The sequence below is a fragment of the Lonchura striata genome, chromosome 5, assembly GCF_046129695.1.
Source record: "Lonchura striata isolate bLonStr1 chromosome 5, bLonStr1.mat, whole genome shotgun sequence".
Lineage (NCBI taxonomy): Eukaryota > Metazoa > Chordata > Aves > Passeriformes > Estrildidae > Lonchura > Lonchura striata.
This window is the reverse complement of record NC_134607.1, coordinates 12,224,637-12,243,387: the sequence shown is the minus strand read 5'-3', so window position 1 is coordinate 12,243,387 and position 18,751 is coordinate 12,224,637. Positions and strand designations below refer to the sequence as shown.

General features: G+C 36.7%; 1 protein-coding gene across 8 annotated transcripts in view; it reads right to left on the bottom strand.

Moving 5' to 3' along the window:
- Nucleotides 1–18,751, bottom strand: part of ERC1 (ELKS/RAB6-interacting/CAST family member 1) — a 275,266-nt gene that overhangs the window by 195,312 nt on the left and 61,203 nt on the right. For 5 of the 8 annotated variants that reach the window (XM_077783291.1, XM_077783292.1, XM_077783294.1 and 2 more), the window contains exons 4-7: nt 8,867–8,941; nt 6,722–6,877; nt 4,902–4,985; nt 2,199–2,366 (exon numbers count right to left, since the gene is read on the bottom strand). In XM_077783291.1, the coding sequence (XP_077639417.1) occupies nt 2,199–2,366; nt 4,902–4,985; nt 6,722–6,877; nt 8,867–8,941 (483 nt within the window). The remainder of the gene's footprint in view (nt 1–2,198; nt 2,367–4,901; nt 4,986–6,721; nt 6,878–8,866; nt 8,942–18,751) is intronic. The other 3 variants (XM_077783293.1, XM_077783295.1, XM_077783298.1) reach the window with 1 other exon arrangement.

Sequence of the window (18,751 nt, the reverse complement as noted above, 5' to 3'; positions counted from 1 at the left end):
GTTCCAGTGTAGCAGGTGGCAAATCAATTTTTGGGATATTATATCAACACTCTTCCCCACTTGTGAGTGGGTTCTTTAACAGAAGACTAAAAAAGAGGTAGAGACTTACAGAGGTATACTCTTTTAACATTTTTATTTAAATACAACTTTAAAAAACTGATCCCCTATGAAAATGTCTGAGAAATGTATGTCAGAAACTGCAGCTCTCTTCCTCCTCACAACTCTCTCTAGGTGTCTTGAGAGAATCTATTTATGTTTTAACATTGACCAGTGCTGTCAAGAAGTGAGGCCAAGCAGGATCTCACATTCCTACGTCATTCCCAAAGAAAATCCTTGTATGGAAAGATATCCTCTCCTTTAAAAAGCCCAAATCATCACAGGATGCAATGATAAACATCTCAACACTGTATGTTCTCAGCATATTTCAATCCTATACTTAAGAGGATCACCTGTGAATACAGAAAAAAGGTGTGATAATTTAATTGTTGAGCTTTCTGACAAGAACTCCAACAAGGGTGAAAAAGATGAGATTATCTTTCAAAAAGTATAACTATCTTCTTGGAAGGAGGAATCCAGCTTGGTTTTGTGGTGCTATATGAGAATTTCATTTGGAAGCAGCCAATGAAGAACAAATATACTCAATGATTATTTAGTAATATAAAGAACAAATATACTCAATGATTATTTAGTTTGACAGTAGAATCATTTTCTGTATTAAAGTACTTTGGTTTTTAGGTAAAATAAAATCAAGATGTTCTGAATAACTGTTAAGAGTATCTATCAATGGTATATAACCAAGTATTCTTGGTTTTAAATAATCTGCTTCAATTCTGGACATTTTAATTAAATAAATGTTTATTTACCATAATAGCTGAAAATATGACCCTCAACTGAAGTCTTTTAGATTGTTAATACAGTAAATTTGTTCAAGAACTTCATGTCATGAGCAGAAAAATACTACTAATTACTACTTAGAAGTGAGAAATGTGTTTCTAGTTTTGTAGGTTTGTCACAGTACTGCACATGTAACATATCTTCATTCTTTTCAATCACTGCAATGACCGAAGCTTGCATTTTACCTTTGAAAATATTCTTTACCTAAAATCTGCTTTCAATGACATTTTGAAATTTAAATGTTTCTTTTAAATAGACATGTACTAATCTAGGGTACATTCATGAACTAGCAAAAAGGAATTAACAAATTTAACAGGATGTTTATGGCTGTAAACTGGAACACTTTCCCATTTATACCCACTAATGCAAATCCAACCTCTACATAAACCTGAGAATAATCAGAAAAGCCATCTTGGAACACCCAAGAACATTTACTATGTAACTTCATTACTGCGTGTCAACAAGGCCATGAGCATCCACAGATTCACCAATTTTGGCTAAAGGAAAGCTAAATTAGGGTAAGAACAATTCTCTTGTGCTTTTGTAATATGGAACCTTCTACTAGTGTCACCCACAAATTTTCTGCATGCCTTTTTCTCAGCTCCTTTGGCTTTGACTCTTAGCTGTAACAACACAAAGTTTTTGATGCATCACTGCCATCTTTTGGACTTCCACTAACACTACAATTTTCCAAGCCAGGGACTGAAGTGCTGACTGCACACATCATTTCATGCTTGCTCTTCAAGAATGTCCAGAAGCAACACATTTATGCTGCATTCATTATCTGTTTGATGCATGCATTCATTAATGCATGCATTCACTATCTGGGTCTTGTGTAATATGGGAATTTTATTAAACATTTGTCATCAAAACACAGTTTAGAAAATATTTTTCTTTTACCTTGGAATATGCATCATAAACCATGAAAGTCCATATTTCAGGTACAAGCACAGCCTTACAAAGAGTTCCTGGACATTCTGACAACAGTGGTGAAGCCTCTGCAGAGTGTTTGCTACTGGAATCATCTTCCTTTTTCTTCTCTCCTCTAGCTACAAGGTCACTGAAAATAAATCCTCCCAGCTCAGACATTGCAACTTCTAATTCAGCCAAGCACTTATGCACACATATTTGTCTTTAGATCAGTCCCCTGGCCTAAAGAACCAAACATATAATCAAAGATACAAAGTGTTCAGAACACGCTGCACTGGATAGCTATGGGATTGCACAACCTAAGAACAGACGAGATAAAGGGTTTTCTCTCTTTCTCTGTGCACAGTCAGCAAGTACAGAATTGCCCACTTCACCTCTGTCTGCAGGATGGCAGCTCTTTGCTCTTTAGCTGTAAGAGACTCTTTGAGAACTTCAATGTGCTGCTTGCTGTCAGAGAACTGATTGGTGAGGGTCTCCAGCTTGGTCTGCAGGGCCAGCAGCTCAGTGTCCTTGCGTGACAGCTCCTGCTTCACCTGGCCAATCTGCAAAACACAGAAAGCATGGGCAAAGGGAAAAATAATTTATGCCTTCCTTACAAAAATTACTATAAAGATACATAACTATCAACAACCAGTATGATACTCTGAAATTGTCCCACCAAACTATGAAGCCTTCAGTTATCTTGAATGAAAAGCTGGCAAAAATTTGTGTCTTGAGCAAAGGATACAAGGAAAAAAAGAGGAGAGCAATGTCATCCATTTTTCAAGGGAGGTTCTTTTTAATAGCAGCAGTCTGTTGTTATTCATCTTCCAATGGACTGACCAAACCAGACACATAACAGGGACAAGGTTTCAATGGAGATGAAGCAGAACTGTAATGACAAAGTACCCCTAGCCTGTACTATCAGAGCAGATGAGACACCCTCAGGGCTCTCAGCAGCACAATGTTTGCTCTGAAATGTCACATCAGTAAGTTGTCCTCCAGCTCCTCACCTCAATCCAGCCTCATGCTTACAGAGGATGGGAAGACACCTTTACTTTCCCCACCATTTACAAAACCAGCATTTTATTCTATGAAACACACTTTAGTTTGTGGAAGCTTCAAAAAGCAGATGCAAATATTCATCAAGACAACATGAAAACTGTTTGTGGAATTGCATTTCATTGAGAGTGATTTCCTAAATTTAATACAGTGAATTATATCAGTACAGAAATGAAAATTTATTTTAACAAATGTACGTTAGATTTTTATTTTTAAAAAAACAGTAAAAAATGGGAAAACAAAGCAATGATATAATATAAAATCTTAATTTAATCTAATATTATATAAAATCACTCAGGACAATTTTTATTAAATCCGAGAAAAAAATAAAATATGACAGAGAAGTCTAAATGTAGTTTTAAGTCCAAGTTTGTAACCAATTTTCTGGTTTGTTTCCTATCTCACAGAATAGTAATATTTTACTGCTACATATTATATAGCAGAGGTGGATATTTTTCTAAAGACTTAACAGTCTTTTTTAACTTGAACAATTCTGTTTGTGTCATTAAAAAAAAAATCCCTTAGCCCCAAAAGTACATTGTCCACTGCTTCAAAACAGAAATTAAAGGACATCACAATATAAAAAAAAAGTCCAAGTCACTGTCCATGTTTGGAAACATAGCACATGAACAAAATAATAGTATAATTTATAATTTATAATTTTTTTAAGTTTTTTATTAGAATAAATGCATATATTTGTGGAAGGTATAACTGAGAAAAAAGAAGCTTGGTAAATGCAGTTTTATATTGACAACACTTTTTCAAAAATGGGCAATTAAAGGAAGAAAACTCTTTACCAAAGAGTATTAAAATAGTACCAAAACATGTAACCCAAGACTCCTCTGTTCCAGTGTGAAATAGATTAGATGAGAGAATGGGGAAGAAGGAGAACATGCATCTCAAAAAATCTCTCAAACTCATTTTATTAAATGGAACACTGAGAAGGTATATATGAATTTATAGAACTACTCAATAGTTTGTTGTTCACTTAATTCAAACCTGCTAGGTTGGGGTTTTTTTTCTTCTTTTACTAAAAGCAAATATGCACAGAGGATGATTCTGCCACCTATTTTAATTCATCATAGAGGTATTGATGTCAGCTGCACTATTTCTGCTGTCAGCCACCAGTTGCACAATACTGCCAGACACAGAACAACTGCTGCAAAGAGCTGAATTATTCACTGGTTATCTTTTCTAGAGTATCTAAACAAAAAAGCCTCCTTAAAAAAATCTCAGATGACACAAACTTTAAATTAGTAGGTAGCCTGAATCAGAGTAAAACTTCCTCAAAAAACCATATTGTTTTCAGGCTTATTTCAGAAGATATGTTACCCCACTTCATTATGTGAAAATTCCCAAATAGCACCATGAGATTCTTTTTTCAAGACAAGATTCTTGTCTCCCATTTCAGAGCTGCAAGCCCACCCTGCCAATGTGCCAACGCTCTTTAGTAAGAATGCAGCACACACCATCCGCACTTATAAGAGACGTAAAGACACCATCAAGTGCTCACATCTCTCTTCTTGATGATACCATATTCACTCTTTTGAGTGAAACTCTGACTTCAAAGCAAAGGAATAACCTAAATTCATGCTGCTAAAATTGAGCGATGTGTTTAAAAGCATTCAGCATCCAGATCTCATTATGTTTTGTGAAATAATGTTAAGAGGGCTCAACACAAGTTTTCAAATTAGTTTTTTTTACTAGGGAAGGGAAATCTCTTTGAAAATCTGTCTCCAGAATCAATGCTGAATGCTTTTGAAAATCTGCTTCAGTAGAGAAGAGTAGGTTATTGCTCCAACAGCTCATACCATTAATAAACAGCAACAAAACAAATACAGATGTTCAGTTGGAGAGTGATGTTATTCATGGACACCAAAACCTTGTGAACAAAAAGGTAGCTACAAGGCTGAGCAGGTTGTTAGTTCTACTTATTATATTAAGCCATGAAGAAGGTAAGAGAAAAAAGCCAGGAAGAGCTAGCAAGCCCCAGTGAATGGCCACTGCACACAAAAGAGAGATCTTACTGCAGAGACCTCGGTCTGGAGACCAGCCACTCTTTTTTTCAGGTCCTCCCCTTGAGCCTCTTTGGCACTTAGCTCTTCCTTCAGTTGCTCTACCTGTCACGACATTGTTATGTTTTTAAGTATTTATTATTTGTCAACTTCTAGTCAGCCTGTTTCAGTCCTGTCTGAAAGTGACAAAGAACTGAACAGAAGGATCAATGCTGGTCACTCATTTTCTCTTCCATTCTTCAGTATGTCCTCTCAAAAGTTTAATGTCTGTGTAATTTCATATAGGCTGCCTGACAAGAATTTAATTATGAAACAGAAGATATACAGTTATGATTATGTTTACATATGTCAAGTATGTGGCACTTACCCCAAGGGTTTTGAAACTGCAGTTCATAAGGAAGTAATGACAACGAAAAGGACATACTTCAGCTTAAGAGAAATAATATTAATTGTCAAGCTACAACCACAAATTACTTATACAATACAACTCTAAAAAAATAAATGCTGTGCAATTACAGAACTAGGCAGGACAGCAAGATGTCAGGATAGGAGATGGCCATGAGTCATGAGCAAACAGATACCAAAAAGGAACAAATTTTCTGCAGGAAAATAAGTGAGCAGACCAGGAGACAGAAGAGAAATCAAGTAGCTGAACAGATCTATAGATCCACAGAGGGAGAGGACAAGGGAAAATTGAGGAGTTGCTAACAATGAAAGAAGGAAAGAAAGAAAAAAAGATGGAAGGAAGTGGTGCTCTAATCTCCTCCCCAATTCTAGTTTGAACAAGGTACCCTTTAGTTCCTAGAAGCAACCCAGTGGGATAAAGAGCAAAAGTCAGAACAGATGTGGTTATCTCAAGGTGTTTCAGTGAACTGGTGTGAGGCAAGAGGAAGGAACACATACTCAGTACATGTAAATACTTCAGGGCAAGTAACGCTGCTTTCTCCAGGACACTTCTCCCACCATTCTTTTTTTGACCAGTAATTTCAAGTAGGACAAATGCAGTGGGTTACAATTGTTCAGGACCTAGTAGAGTAATTTTTAACCTCTGTTCCAGGGTTTGTATACTGCTTGCAGGGAGTACACATGAGCTAATTAAGAAAGGCAGGACTGTTCACAATATACTTACATTTACTGTACAAGAGGGCTGAACCTTCACTAAAGAATGTTAGGACCCACTAAGAGACTGAGAAACAAAGAATGGATTGACTTTTGCCTATAGACAAGTCAATAGCCAGTGTCTGTCTTTACATGTGAAGACCAACATCTCTCACTGCTGTATTTGTCCTGTATTCCAAACAACGAAATAAATGTCAGCACCAGCACTGTTGTAGACTCTGCTCTCATGCTGACTCCAATGTTGGAAGGAGAGTGTAATGGAAAACCATTATTGTGACAGTTCACCCTCTTCTCAACTTTTACATATTGGAAAGGCCAAACAGGTATTACAACAACAGCTGCAAAAAGAAATATCCTTTTTTCAACAAACTACTTTTGGAAAGACATCAGACCAAATAAAACTGGAAGCGGAAGGGAAGAAAAAGGAAGGGGGAAAGAGGGGGGGAAAGGAAGGAGAAATCAGGTGTGACAGACAATAAAAGGAAAACTTGAGCCAATGATCTTACTGAAACACCATAATAATATTTTCAAATTGGAATTTAAATTTTTCTTAAATATTTTTAAGTTATTTCACTGGCTTCATGACAGGTACTAAGTCAATTCTGTTTCCCAGCATTTTGACAGGAAACCCAGACCACACCTCCTAACAAAGGCACAAACATTTCTCTCCTCTGTTCACTCAGCTCAGTTTAACACAGGGCTGTCACTTGTTTTCTCAATACCTTATTTTTCATGAATTTGGAATGGCTACGGTACACCTCCATTTGCTTCATTTCCTCCTCGCGCTCCTCTGTGCTCAGGGCTCCGTTTGACTTCAGCATCTGAATCTCCTCTTCCAAATCCCGGAGGCCACGCTCCATGGAAGAAATTTTTGAATCCTTGAAGTGATTAGAAGAAATTAGAAGACATACAGCTGAATGATTTGTTAACATACTGTTGTAGCAAAACAAAAGGAGATATATGTCCAATAAATCACCTGCCCTTGAAATTTACCTAGGAAGTTCTTGGAGAAATCAGTGTTCAACTCCTTACATACAAGCACTCAGATACTCATTTTTCAATTTAGTTTTTACCTTCCAAGGAAAGCAAGAGTATAGCACAGAAAGAAAACACGGTTCAGGGCAGAAATATCATGGAGGATGAAAGAAAGAAATAAATTAATAAATGAAGGTACATGAGGAAATTTTGCATTTTCAATAAGAAATTTAATTCTAATTTAATGGACTGCAAAATGTGACTGCAAGAATGGCAAGAAACTGTGCCACTAGTTAATTTAAGTGGGGTCACAAATGGGGAACAGCAAAGCACCATAAGCATGGAAAATGTGCAACAATCTATTCGTGACTGGATAAAGCAGTAAAGGATTCTGGCTCATATGTACAATGTATAAAACATTTCAGTGGGTTCAAAGTAGCCATGTGGAAAAACAAAGAAGTCAATCTATCATTATCCTCATACTTTTACAGGATGATCAGAGCTATTAATTCAGTGTACCTGGTTTACTGTTTCTTCAGAAGTCTTTTGTGTTAGGAACAGCAAGAACAGATTCACACAACACAGAGAGCTTCATGCATACTCATGATCATGGATATGTATTTAGGAACTATCATCTCTTAAAATAATCTATTTTTTCTTTTTTCATTTTCCCAAAATATTTACTCTTTCCTGAAAGACAGGTCTGATTTAAAACTATACTACAGACTTTCACAAAAAAAAACCTTTCTAACTTTTTCTTTGTCTGATACGTAAAGCACAGCTAAACAAAAAGCTGATTTTTTTTATTCATGAGATGAGATTTTTTTTAAAGGCTTTCATTCATGAAATGGGATTTTTTTAAAGCATCATTATGAAGATCTAACTGGATTTCCTGCTTAATGTTTGATACTTAAGTTGAAATTGGTAACGTGGATTTTTGCAACAAAAAAATTAGAGGTAGTAGGGTGAAATGATATATTGAAATTACCAACAGTAATTCCTTTCAGTGCCCACATAATTTCCCAGAAATGCACCTGTGTTTCTCTTTTGATTGTAAAGACACTTAATGTTACCAGATGGTCAATTAGTTTTCATTACAATGGACCACAAAGATGACTAAGAAAAGAGTGACAGCAAATGAAAGATGGGATATAAAGAAAACACTGATACAGAATGGAAAAAGTTGCAGGAGAAAAAAGGAAGGAAAATAAAATATAAAGGAGGGATACAAAATGGAAAAGAACAGCTTGCAAAGACAGTTTCCAATTTTTCAACTCTATTTGTCCAAATCCTGTCTGATGTACTTTATGAGAAATACAATATGAAATATGATTGCATAAAGCTGTGTAAACCACACACTTGATTATGGCTTCTGAGCTCTTGGCCAATTGCCATCAGTCCATTAAATACTTACGCTAATGGCTTAAGAATTCAATCACAAATTCATCTAGAAAAGTTAGGTTTATGATGGCATACAGACATATTTCTAGCTCTATGACCCATTCTTTAAGTGGGTTTCAAGTTTGCTAACTTTGCTAATACACAGAATGCAAAGCCGTACTTCAAATGTTGATAACATAAAAAGTAAAGAATCCACGTCATAAAATCCCACAAATCTTTCATATTAACCTATCATTCCTATTATTGTAATATAATGAACTCTTGGATAACTGTAAGAAATCTGTAACGGCTGCTGCAGGCAGACAGAAGACAAGTTTCTACTGTGTCTGTCTCTTCAGTGATCAATAGTAACAAATAAAACAATAATAGATAATAAAACAGTATAAAAATATACTTATTTGCAGATGGTATTTGGTAGAGTCACCTTTCATATGAAACACCATTTTCCAGAGAACAAATTCTACTGCTGCCCATAAACAAAAATCATTTACCTTCATCTCAATAACAGTCTGGAGAGCCTTTGTCTTGGCTGTGTCGGGAGCGTTCTCAAATCGACGATGGATTTCCTGTACCAGCAGAAATGAAAGCAGGATTTAGACTAATGGCAGGGCCACTATACAAACATAATTACTAGCAGCTTCTCTTTCTAATACAAAGCATAACTCAGTGCTGCTTTCTGATGTTGCCAGTTCACTCATTTTATCACTTTTCATATCACAGACAGGATTGCCAAAAACTCATTCAACAGAATCCAAGCCTCAGGTAAAAAGGCACAGCACAAACTGCACTTTTGTCTACCCTCTTACTCAACATAAACTTGAAATGACAGCTGTGTCTACTACAAAGCTCCATCATCTGCTTGATAAACTAATCTGAACTCTTGATAGTTTTTCATGGAAAACATACACATAATGCACTTGACTAGAGGCTTACTGCAAACAGCAACACTGTGGTTTCTATTTCAATAAGTTATAAGGTGCAGCTGTTGTTAACTCTCTTTTTCCAGCATTTTTTACCCCAGAGTGGCAAAATTTAACTATACGGGATGAAAACCTTTCTCAAGGCTCTTGGCCTTGAGCACAGCTGAAAATACATTGCTCTAGAGGCTCAGGGGATGCAGACAGGAGGATACAAAGTCCATGTGATATTTCTGTTGATGTAAATACACAGAAATATCATATATCAAACTGCTTGCTAAGGGATAAAATTACAGAAAGCAGAAACAACTTAGTCTATTATATAAAGCTGAGGTTTCAAGCCAACACGTGTAAAAAGAGGAGAATCAATGTAGAAACTATTAACACTCTTTCGCTCTTAGCCTTCAAACAGTATTGTCCTTACAGCACACTCTCATGTTAACTGCAGGAATATGAATTCTGCTAGAATGTTAATCTTATACACTAGAAAAATACTTTGGTGCCAACAGAGCACAAACTGTGATGCCAGTAAATCTAACAATGAATTGTGTTATGTGTCCACAGAGGCAGTTTATCTATCCACTCCCCTCAAACACCTAAAAGACAAATCCCATTAGCCATTCACAAATTTGTAATTTCTACACACATTGTGAAGAGTTAAGATTTTGCACAGCAGTCATCCATGCAACCATTAATGCAAACAATTAATTATTTGGACAAAAAAGTTGCACAGTGCTTTTAAAAAATACTGAATACACTGTTTGTAAGACTGTGAAGTTCCTACACAGCTCTGAAGTGAGCAAGACTGAAATGTGTTGTTACATGACAAAGGCCACAAGAATCTTGCATAAGTCTGGCATAAGACCATTTGCATAAGTTGATGCCCATGAATGGTAATAACAAGAGAATCCAACAGAATGTTTCTCTGATTTTAAATATTATATTTGTGTATTATAGTTTCTGAGAAGTTATTTTTACAAGTGTATTTGTAGTGTACATTGGTATTCTCTGAAATAAAAAAAGTCCTCCTGAAAAAATACCTGAAAACCCCTCTAAATATATTTGTTTCTCCTAGAGTCAACAGAAAACTTGAAAGCCTCTGCAAAATTATTACTGGCACCAGAGTGGAGCCAGTACCATTATTATTCTACTTACCTGCACCTGCATTCCCAAAATGGATTTACTCAAAGAAATTAAAACAAACCCTTGTGAACTTTAGGCAACTGAGAAAACAAAGGATAAGAAGGTCAAAAATTAACATGCTATAAATCTATTCTGGTCACTGCATTATTTTTATTTTAGTAGTTAGGTAATTTCCACTTGTGCAGAGGCACTGTTTCTGACCTGAGAATTTAAAATCAGCTACTACTATGGAAATGGGATAGATGGAATACATAACAGGAGAACTGCATGTCTGTAAAGGGATGCTGACACAACAGTATCTGCTTCCACCATTGCTCAGTGTTTTCCCAAAGAGAAAATTCTTCTAAGCTCCGTCTTGAGAAATTCCTGCATCTCCTCTATCTGAAGTGATGCTCTGCACTCCAGCAAAGGAAATGTCCTACTTCTATTGCCTTAAGTAATTCCACTGTGATTTGGATGACATAACCTGCTGAAAAATAACACCTCCCAACTCCTGACTGCACAGGAAGGGCTTAATTTTGGCAACATGCCTGTGATCCTGAAGAGCCTGAAAATAAAGCTACAGGCAAATAGAGCCTCTCTGGAACACAGACTGAAGAGCAGCTGCTGAAGGAAAGTGGTGCACAGATCCCCTTCTCAATTATGAAATACAGGCTGAATCCATGCGGCAGAATGGAAAAATACGAATATATAATATCTCTGATGTATTCAGTTCTGTTGTGAACACACCCCATAGATGGATGAAAATTAAAATTTGAACCTGTGAAACAGGATTTGGCGTAATAGTTAAAAACACAGGGCCTCACACAAATATCAGGATCAGAAAAACAGAAACTTAGTCCTTCATTCCTTGCAAGTTATCCATTCTGATAAAGTAATACAGGACTTTTCTTTACTTTACTTTCACACATTAAGAACTTTCTTATGTAACTGCTATTGTTTCCTAACAGGTTAGTAAAATTTAGCATCTTTGCACCTTTCAGTGCATACTAAATTATTATAACAGGGGTGGCTCATATAAATCTCTTTTTATGTTTTTATTGCTCTCATATATTCAATAAATGCTTCATTTAAAATAATAGCAAAAAGGAAAAACAAAATTATGGTGCAAATTGGTTCCAACTCTAAACTACATTCACAGGCAACAAAATTCCAAAATGGGTTGCTCTGTCCAAAAAAATCTTTAAGATTCAATAACTAGAAACTGAAGGCTACAAATAGTCAGAAGTTCTAAACAAGGCAGGCACCTTCTCCAGATTTGGGGTTTACATTTAATCTTTATTTTTAATTAAGAATATCTATCTTCCTTTTCAAGAAAATTTACAACAGAAAAAGATATGAGCTAAAGGTGTGTATCATAATTATATCTGCCTAGCAGTCCTGCAAAACACCACAGTGCCCTATGAGGAACAATACTCTAATTTTCTGGTCAGCATAATTACATAGAACAGCTGATCAAACATACTGATAACACCGAATATGTAAAGAATAGCTGTGATAAAGTGATTTGAACACACCATAAATAGTTATGAAGTCCATGGGGGTTTTTTTTGAAAGTAACTCAAAATTAGAGAATATAGTTTAGAAATGAAGGAGTCCTCTATACTGAGCAGTATTATCACTGTAAATTATACACAAGTACATAAAAATGAGATTTGAATTTAGTCCAAACCTTTTCCTCCTTCATAACCTGGCCACTGTTATTCCCTCAGTTGCTCCTATGTCTGATTTTGCACAGGATTCAGAACAAATGTGAAGGTGCACTTTTCAAGCAATTGTGTTTCTATAGTGGAGGAGGCTATATGCTTAAAAATACAGCAACTTATCTCTCAGTAGCCACAAGACAAGCGGGTTCCAAAGCCATAAAGGACATGTCTTCCATCTCCTGCCAAACTTGCATTATCAGGCAGCACATTCCACACAGAGTAACTAAAACATGCCATTTCATACATTAATTTAGTTTTTTAAAAAATCGCTTAAAAACATGATGTGTAATTAAAAACAGTCATGGTTCTGGTTTTTTTTAAATCTTAACTGTACTATCCATATCTTTGAGTAATCAATTATGATGTCTTGTGCTGGATCTTTGCATCATTCATTGGACTGAAGAGTTTTGAGTAAAAACTGGTTTTAGTCTCTAACCTTATCCTCCAGACCTTACTAAATGAATGTTACAGCTTTTGTACTTAAAGTTTAGTCTCTCAGATGGCTTTTCTGCCTACCTAGATTTTAGCAACCTAGTTTCAATTAATTATAATAAAATGCAAATGTTACAAAAGAAAGGAAAGTTTCAGGAGCATCCATCACCTCAGTATTAATGATCATTGTTAATTAGAAAATTATTTAGTAGCTATAGAAGATAAAATAGGTCTTTAGGTGTGTAGAAGGACAAATCATACCTGACTAACCTGATTTTCTTCTACCTATCTTTGTGGCTAAGTGGGGGACAATGGGTGTTCCATGTCTCAAGGCCTCCAAACATGCCTGGAGGCAAATTTGTGAGCCACAGGCTGGGTAAGTGGTTAACAAAGCAGGTAGCAAATGAGCTGGGTTGTCAGGCTCAAAGCCTGGTGCTGATGAGCAGTGCAGGGTCCAGTAGGCAGCAGCTTCCCCCTGACAGCCCTCAGTGCCATCGTGAATTATCTGAACAATGGGACAGGCAGCACTCTCAGCAGCTTACAGATCCATGGAATTTGGGGAAGACATGAATTGGATCAAGCTAAGTACCCTCGATGTGGAAAAACCCCCAAACCACTCCAACTGCATCCTGGGCTGAGTGAGAGTGAGCAAGAGTGCAGAAGCAGGAGGTGGGAAGCAGATGTTCCCTGTGTGCAGCCCTTGTGAGACCATTGCTGGAGCATTGTGCCCACTTTTGGGCTCCCCAGTACAAGAAAGGCACTGAAAATCTGAACAGTCTGACAGACACACAATGGAAGGGGAGAGAGTGAGAGAAAAGTGTTTGCTCAGCTGAGAAGAAAAGGCTGGGGGAGAAACTTGATGCCTCCTAGAATGAACTGGAGGCTGTAGAGATGATGGAAACTAAACTCTTCTGAGAAGTGGAAGGATGATAGGCAACAGGCAGAATTTGCAGCACTGAAAATTTAAACCTGCTAATATGAAAAAGATTTTACTAGGAGAACAACCAAATGCTGGAGCAGGTGCCCAGAGATGCTGTGGAATCCCCCACCGCTTGAAATTGTTGGTTTGAGCAGAAGGTTGCGTGAAGTAACCTGTGGGAGAGCCCTTTAATCTGCATTACTCATTTATATAAATATCTTTACTACCTGGTGCCAGAAGGTGACTGGATAGTATCACAATTGCTTAGTTTCAGGATTTTTTATGGTCTTTTTTTCAAACAGTGCTCCATACCAGTATTTTTAACTTCTATTTCAGCAAGATGTAAAAACGAACTGAAAAAAGAACATGTAAGAGTCCTCTAGAATTTATTTCATTGCTATTAGAGTTTTTGCTACTAAAATTATGTAGTTATACAAGTCTGGAAGCAGTAATCATGGCAGTTCCTTCGGAAATTATTTCTGCATTTTTCCACTTGTCATTTCCTGCATTTGCCAACCCAATCAACATAATTCTCTGAAAAAAATAAAGTGACTGTATTCATAAAGAACATAACTTTGAAAGATGTGCTGGCAATTGCACACATATTGATAATGAAGGGTGTCAGTTGCTTTGAAGCTCAGCTACCCCTGGCTAAAGAAACTCATCTCTGTTTTGCAATTGTATTAATCCATTGAGAAGATTATTTCTAAATCCAATTAAAACCTCAGATATTAGGACACTTAAGTTTGTTAAGTAAGGCATCACCTAAAGTGAAAATTAAAGCACAGCTTCCTGCTCATCTCAGTATTTCAATCAGCAGGAAACAAAAGCAAAATCCTTCAAAACTTTGGAATTAGAGTAAAAGCAAGGTAAGATGAGAACTAATTCAAACCATCCAATTAGTTGAAAAGTAGCAAGTCATTGTGTTGAAATCTGACTACAGAAGTGTGAATTCAAAAGCTGAAGAAAAGTCAATTAAAAATTAAAATCTTAATCCTGTAGAACTTAGTTTACATGTGTGCTAGTATTATTTTTTTTTCTCTTTCCTCTTATTTAAGGTGCAAAAGCTCTAATTTTGTACTTAAATTAGGTTCCAGCTTGTTTATGCTATTTTTAGGTTTTTGTTCTTCCACTACAAAGTTTGACATTTGTGGAAACAAACCTCCACAAATCTCACTTCTATTGAAAAAAAAAGTGCAGGATAATGTGACCATCTCCAAGGAAAACATACCTAAGAGGTAATTTGTAAACAAAACAAATCATGTAACATGCACTGACTAAGAAAAGCTTCTAAAGTAACAAAACATCAAAAGACATTGAAGTTTAAGCATATTAAACCCTTAATCCCCAGACAGATTTATGCATTGTTTCACATATTTTAAAAATCCTATGTGAAATGTAAGGAAGTGCTAAAATGAAATAGTAAGAAATTCTCCTGTATGATGAAGAATAGCCCATTCAAATGGAAAAAAATTGCTTTGAAATAAGTACAGTAATTAAATAATTTACCCCCCATGCTAGAAAAAGCACATGAAGAAACCTACTGAAATTCTATAAATTGTTTCACTTTGATGAAACCATAATTACAATACAGAAAAAGCATCCTGACAGATAACTGGAGTGCTGCTTTTTTCCATTTACTTAATACCCACACATTATTTAACTACTGTACAAAAATCACAAATTTGCTGTGCTAGAATAAGCTGTTTCAGATTTTTTTTGTCTTCTGGAAAAATAAAAAAACAAATACATTCTTTTACAACCTATTTTTTTCAATTTTTGAAGAATTATGAAGCCACCAACCTCTGTACTGAGGAAAGCTGAAAATAGTTTCATATATGTTTGATTATTTTTAACTGTCATTCTTACCTAAGGTGACATACAGAATATTCCAAACTAAAATGGTATTTTAAAAAATTCAAATGCATAAAAATACATTATCCATACATTCAAGTTGCAATAGCCTGTTTTCTAAAATTTTGACCTACAAAACCTCTGTATTTTTTGAAACTACCTGCAGAGTAAACAAGCAATTCTAATAAAGATGTAATTATTTAAATTATCTTGATTGAAATCACTTCTCCCATTGCCATTTGCTTCTAAAAGGTCAAAAGCATGAAGAAGCAATAAAAAAGCAGAAACTTTATTTTTTACCTCATCAGAAATATATCCCCTAATCTGATGGTAATAAGAGTTACAGTTACTGAATCTATCTACTCCTGCAAAACAAAACTTCTCTCTTGAAGCTTCTTATTTATGTGGCAAAATCTTGGCATGGGACAAAAGTTTTCTTTGAGTTACCTCTAATTGCTCCAATTAAAATTTCTCAATCCTCCTCTGAGCCTGGAGCAGAAAAGAGTAAGAATTTTAACACACCCACGGAAAAATAATTTGTTTGCAAAACTTGTCACAGCTCATTAAAATCCAGTCAGACAAGGGAACCAAGCTCCCTCCACTGGGCACAGCTCAGCAGGGCTCTGATGGGGCATTTTGATGCCACATCCCTCCATTCCCTGCTCTGAGCTCCTTGCTGCTGCTCTCTGGCCACCACAGGACCAAGTTTTGCTAATCTAAGGCTAAATACACCTGTGTGATAGCCTGGTGTGCCCACCTGCTGCTCTGCCAGACCTCTGCCCCACGGGGGGACAGAGAAAGGAGGGCTCCCAGACATTTAGTGCCAATTCCTAGGATAGAATGCGCAGTTTGACTCCAAACAGCCACAAAGAAAGGTCAGTCCTCGCAATAAGGCCATCCTAAGGAAGTGTGATGCAGTTCACAAACAGCATTTTGTGGGGTTGCCATTTCAACAAACACTTAACAAAAGAAATAATAGCTTTTTCTGCCACAGCTTCTTTCCTTAAGCTCATTGTGGATGAGTGCCCTCAAGAACCACCCATTTCAGTGTCTGTTCTACATACAAAACCTCCTTTATTTGTTGAGCGCTATATCCCTCACTCCTTCATTCAGTTTTGTACTCAGATGGAATAAAAATCTATCTTGTTTGAATGGGCCCAATTACTTAAAAAAAAAAAAAAAAATTAAAGTCAAAACTTAATTTACTACCAAATGGTTTCTGGACACAAAGTATAAAGCTCCTGTCAGTTCTTCCCTCATTCCACACTACTGTAACATGCAAGCCTTGACTCCAGAACTGTCTTCTGAAGAAAAAAACCTCAGGATAAACAGCCTTCTTTCTGTTACCAAATAAATGGTTGTGGTCAGCCATCCATATGCAGTCCTTGTTGGACTGTCCTTACAAATCTTAGTCTGCCCATAGTACTCCAAGTGTTTGGAACACCAGGTAATGATACAGTCACAGCATATTCTGCCCTAAGCTGCACTGATATTTGGGTTATTAATCTGTGTAACTGAGAAAAATCCATTTCTAATCAGTGCATCTAGCACTTTGGGGAGCAGGGCACAGGGAGGATGTCAAAAAAACCAAGCAAGCTTTGTTATTTTTGCAGCTATGGACCACCACTGAAAATTCTGCAACAGGCAAGTCTGAAGCATAGAGGCAGCAATTAATGCAATTTGGGAGCTATTCTGGAAGCTGTAGTCCAGCTGCTGGATTTCATCAAATATTTCTTCCTGGTATGAAAATAATTTTTCTTTTGAAAGTTAAGTCTAGAATACCAACAACAGTAATTGTTACAAAGACTGAAGAAGGGTATTCAAAATAGCAGCCATCTTTTAATAAACTATAAAGCTTAAGCTTCTTTTCCAGGGTAGAGGAATGTGATGCAGCCACACTGTTATCTGCTGCAGTCAGGGCATTCTAATGTTTAATGAGACATTTAACTATTTGTGTTAATGAGATATTGTCCTCTCTGTCATTTGCTGAATACATCCTATGCCTGATACAGTAACTTTCCCATGGACTTAGATGAATAATTTCTTGAGATCCTCAGAAGTCAGGGCAATTGGGAAAAGCCCAAGAGAGTCAAATTGCTTATGGAGATACCTCTCAGGAGCTGTTGGAGAATCCATTTTATAATATGGATTTGGGAGACTGAGGCAGTGCTCTGGGAGATGAACAAAAATACGTGATGTCTTTTATATGAGGAACAATTAAGCATCACTAGATTTTTCAGCCTAGAAAAAGGGATAATTTGGAATGGATATAACAGCATAAAATGGTGAGCGGCACACAGTTATAATCATATCATAACCACAACTCTGACCTCTCTTAGAATTTATTTTCCTTAGAAAAATAATGCAATCTTTAGTACAGTAACAGCAATAGCAAAAGCTGAAGAAATCAATTCTCAACGTTTTAATTTTCAAGGTCATACTGCTGGCCACTGTAGCTGCACTGCCTGCCTGAAAAATTTTCTGATGACCTTGAGTGTCAACATCACACTTTGAATTACATGTAGGTTTCGAAGTCAGAAAACTGAGGGACACCCTTCTGCTTCAAGATGTAGATCTTTAATATTATTTCCAGCAAATATCCTATCAGAAATCTAACACCGTTGCAGAGTCAGAAACAGCACTAGTGTACATCTCAGAACTTATTTTGCTAAGATGGTCAAGACTGCTATTAAAATTTTTTACTGTGTTAGGACATGAAATATAAACTGACCTTCCACACTCTTAAGAATCCCTTTGAGATACTAATGCTTCCTTTAACAGCAGTATTTAAAGAAGAGTTTAGCATGCCTTTCCAGATACTGGGAATGCTACATATAGAACCATCATTTCTTCAAAGCAGCTCAAAAATTCCATCATTAGTATCTGGGGCAGCAAAGGGCTAAAATAACCTACAACTATGGAAATACAGATGAACATAACAGAAGGTCAGCTGAGGAGGGTGATGGCGACACACCTAACAGGTGACACACCTAACAGGTGACACACCTAACAGGTGACACACCTAGGAGAGACAACTTCCAAGTGTGAAATATGGACAGCAGCTGTGAAACACATCCTGCAGAGCATCTGGGTGCTCAGGCAGTCAGATGCAGTCAGCTGCAAGTTCCTCTGATTTTCTCCAGCTTGCCAGAGCCCCAGGCCTGAGACTTGAGTTTGCTGCAGATAAGTCTGAGGTCACTTAGCTCAGCCTTGCTCAGAGCTCAAGGTTAACACACAGGTAAAAACAAAACCATTCCCGTTGTCACCCAGTTCCATAAAGAGAAAATATGGCACCGCATTTTTGAGGCTACAAGGATGCTCAGCTTCACAGCTGGATCCCACATAATATCCATGGTTTGAGCTACAAATTACATTATGCTCAGCTCATGCTTCTCAGTGAATCAG